The 3,294-nt window shown below is 45.6% G+C and overlaps 1 protein-coding gene across 1 annotated transcript; it reads left to right on the top strand.

Annotated features, from left to right (window-relative positions):
* The first annotated feature begins 1,301 nt into the window (after positions 1 to 1,301).
* Positions 1,302 to 2,192, top strand: LOC149812857 (UPF0496 protein 1-like). Its single transcript, XM_089990996.1, has one exon. It carries the CDS (start codon positions 1,302 to 1,304, stop codon positions 2,190 to 2,192), a length of 891 nt encoding a protein of 296 aa, XP_089847122.1.
* Positions 2,193 to 3,294: the final 1,102 nt, after the last annotated feature.

The following is a 3,294-nucleotide window of genomic DNA, read 5'->3' on the forward strand; positions in this document are numbered from 1 at the left end:
GAGTACAACCTCCGACTTCCCCATCATGAACCTCAAAACTGCCATCGGGATGGCTGGCGACTACAACCTGATCACGACGAAGATTGTGCTCAAGGGTGCGGTGTTCGACATCGCGATTTATGAAAATCGCGTCGCGTAAAAAAAATGGCAAATCGCAAAATCGAGTAGTGATTTATGAAAATCGCGTAGAAAAAAAATGGCAAATCATTATATCGAGTAGTAATTTACGAAAATCACATAGCAAAAAAAATGGCAAATCGCTAAATCGAGTAGCGATTTATGAAAATCGCGCAGCGAAAAAAATGGCAAATCGCTAAATCGAGTAGCGATTTACGAAAATCGCATAGCAAAAAAAAATGCAGAAAAATGATGGAAAATGGTGTTATGAAAACTTCGAGCAAGAAACAACCGAATAAAACATGAGCACCACGATTAAACAAAACACATTATTGCTCTTTTTCGATAGTTACAAGAGGAAAAGAAAAGAAAAAATTTATACATGGCCCAAAAACATTTTTATACAAGGACCCGCGCAGGGGGGAGCCCCCATACCCCTTCCTGTAAGGGTAAAAACTTTGAATCAGGCTCCACAACTCATCAAGTTGAATGATGCTACAGTCAATGTGCAGGTCAGTCGGTGCTTGATGGAGCAATGTAGGATCATCTCCTGGATGTGCACAGAAGCAGAAAGAGAAGGGAGAGAGAGAGATTGTTGATGTTCATGGCCTTCTTCAGGGGGGATTCTTTTCTCAGATAATCCTGCAGTGCAAGGACTGGGTCTTAAATAACCATCTTCAGGGTACTTAAGTTTTTGCAACCACTCTTTTTTTAGAATCGTTATTTTTTTGGCACCAATGGAGGAAAGGGTACTTAAGTGTTTGCAAACGCATCAGACTCCAACGCTAAGTCATGCTGACAAACATGGGGATACGAGCCAAACATGCTTACATACATGGTGCTCATTGGGACCCCGAACACAAGTTGTAGCTAACGGCCGTCTTCTTGGGGGGAACATATAACCTGCTTCGGTCTGAAGAGGAAGCGAAAAAGTTGAGGATTGTTGAAGAAGGAAGAAAGATGGAACAAGGCTTCTACAAGAAATTTGACCGCCTTTACGAGCGTATGCGAAAGAAATACACCAACCTGGCAGGGTATGACAGGACGTTGCTGGCGACGATGAAGAGTATGATAGACGAGATCTGCCAACGCGATGGTAGCGGTAAGTCTCCTTCCCCCAACGCGATGGTAGCGGTAAGCTTCCTTCCCTCTCCTTCAATTCGGTAAGGCATGCCACATGCTGCATGCTGCCTGCTGCCTGCTCGAAACCAACAAGCTATTTTCTGGGGGTGATACTGGAATCTGAGGAAGACATATGGAGCAACGCCGGGCTCGACTCCATCATCACCGACTACTTGGACCTCAGCTCCAATACGTTGGACTGCTTGTACGATCTGCAGGCAAGTCTGAATGTTACTGAAGACAGACTGAAGATGCTCCAGATCGCCCTTCACAAGCGCCCGAATTCCGCAAAGGTGACGGCGAAAGCACTCAACGGGTTCAGAGACTCCACGACCTTTGTGGATGACTTCCTTGTGAAGTTTCTGAAGGTAGTCGTGCAGCACAAGGATATGCTGAAGAAGGTGCAGGATTGGAAAGGCCGGTGGGATAAGAGGATCCGAGGCTTGAGGTTGCGTCGAAAGGTGATCAATGTCATATTGGTAATTGTGTTCTTTGCCGCTCTAATATGTTCGATCATAGCAGCAGCTCTGAACGCTCCTCTGCTGTTGGTGGCACTGGTGGCCGCGGCCACCACAGTGAGTGGTTGGGCTCCGTTTCTGTCATGGTTGGACGGGTTTTGGAAGGGAGATGTGGAAGACATGATCCAGCGCGTAAAACTGGGGAGTTCTATGGAGAACAGAAGCAAGCTTGTTATAGCAGATCTAGAGTATATCAACGTCTTGGTGAAGAAGTTAAAGTTAGAAATGCGTCGCCTGGAAAGTTGTGCAAGCTTTGCTGCCAAGCCAGGAGATGATTGTAAGGCGCTTTCCCTTGCGGAGGAAGCCGCAGGTGCTCTACCAGATACCATTGCTGAGTTAGAAAAGTTTGTGGAAAAGTGTTGCAGCGACCTTAAAGAATCAAAGGAAGAGATCCTCCAAAGAATGAGAGATCACCTTCGTCCTCATCAACCTTAGATGCTCCTACTTCTAAGAGAGAAGCAATCAGCAGATTTTTGCATCGCTGTCGCATACATTTCTGAGATGAACTGAGATCAGGTGCAATTTGACTGCACAATTTAAGTATGCCCCCAGCAGCTGATTAACCCACCATCTGCTGTTGGACACCACAGCTGAGCATTAACCTTCTATTCCTTTAAGGAATATGTTCAGTTCTATTGAAGTGTGTATCCACAAAGTAAATTTTCTTTATGTAAGTTGTCAATTATAAATGAGCATAGGATTTATTTTACCTCGAAAAATAGCCATTTATTTGTTTGTTCTTTCAAATTTTAAGTGGCCAGCCTAGTAAAATTTCTTTTGGGTTGTCACCAACATACTTTCTTAGCTAAAGCTCTTCGTAAACTCCTTCGCTGCAGACTTAAATGGGGTGTCTCGAATGTTTCCTTTTTACAAGACCTTCAGTCTTCTTAATACTTGTGTATAGGGGTGGCAATCGGGTCGGGTTGGCGGGTTGGCGGGTTGGCGTGTCAGCATACCTCAACCCGAACCCGACCCGTTTATTAAACGGGCCAGCTGTGGCAAACACGAACCCAACCCGTTTGATAAACGGGTAACCCAACACGACCCGCCAACCCATTTAATAAATGGGTTGGGTCGGGTAAACGGGTTTTCAGGTTGGCGGGTCGGGTTGACGGGTCGGGTTGGCGGGTCGACCCACCTGCCTAACCCGTTTATTAAACGGGTGAGCCGGGTTGGCAGGTTGGCATACCCCCAACCCGAACCCGACCTGTTTATTAAACGGGTTACACGGGTCGACCCATTTATTAAACGGGTTGGCTTAAGCCCAACCCGAACCCGCCTAAGAGGCGGGTTGGCGGGTCGGGTTGGCGGGTCGTGTCAGAAATTGCCACCCCTACTTGTGTAGTGACTTCTCGTCACTTCGAGCTGTAACTTTTTTCAAATATGAATTGAAATCTATGAATTATTTTTCCTTAAAAAAAATTTTGAATATACGAAAACATCATGATAATCGTCTTAATTGGGCTTACCAAGGCTAACCTAGACCTATCTTCTTCGTTACTTGGTAAACCTGACCTAGCCAGGTTATTATCTGCTT

This window comes from Nuphar pumila, chromosome 16, assembly GCF_984573655.1.
Source record: "Nuphar pumila chromosome 16, dmNupPumi1.hap1.1, whole genome shotgun sequence".
Classification (NCBI taxonomy): domain Eukaryota; kingdom Viridiplantae; phylum Streptophyta; class Magnoliopsida; order Nymphaeales; family Nymphaeaceae; genus Nuphar; species Nuphar pumila.

Bases quoted from the DNA above. Each gene is read 5' to 3' on its own strand.
- LOC149812857 (XM_089990996.1), top strand. From the start codon at position 1,302: ATGCTGCCTGCTGCCTGCTCGAAACCAACAAGCTATTTTCTGGGGGTG.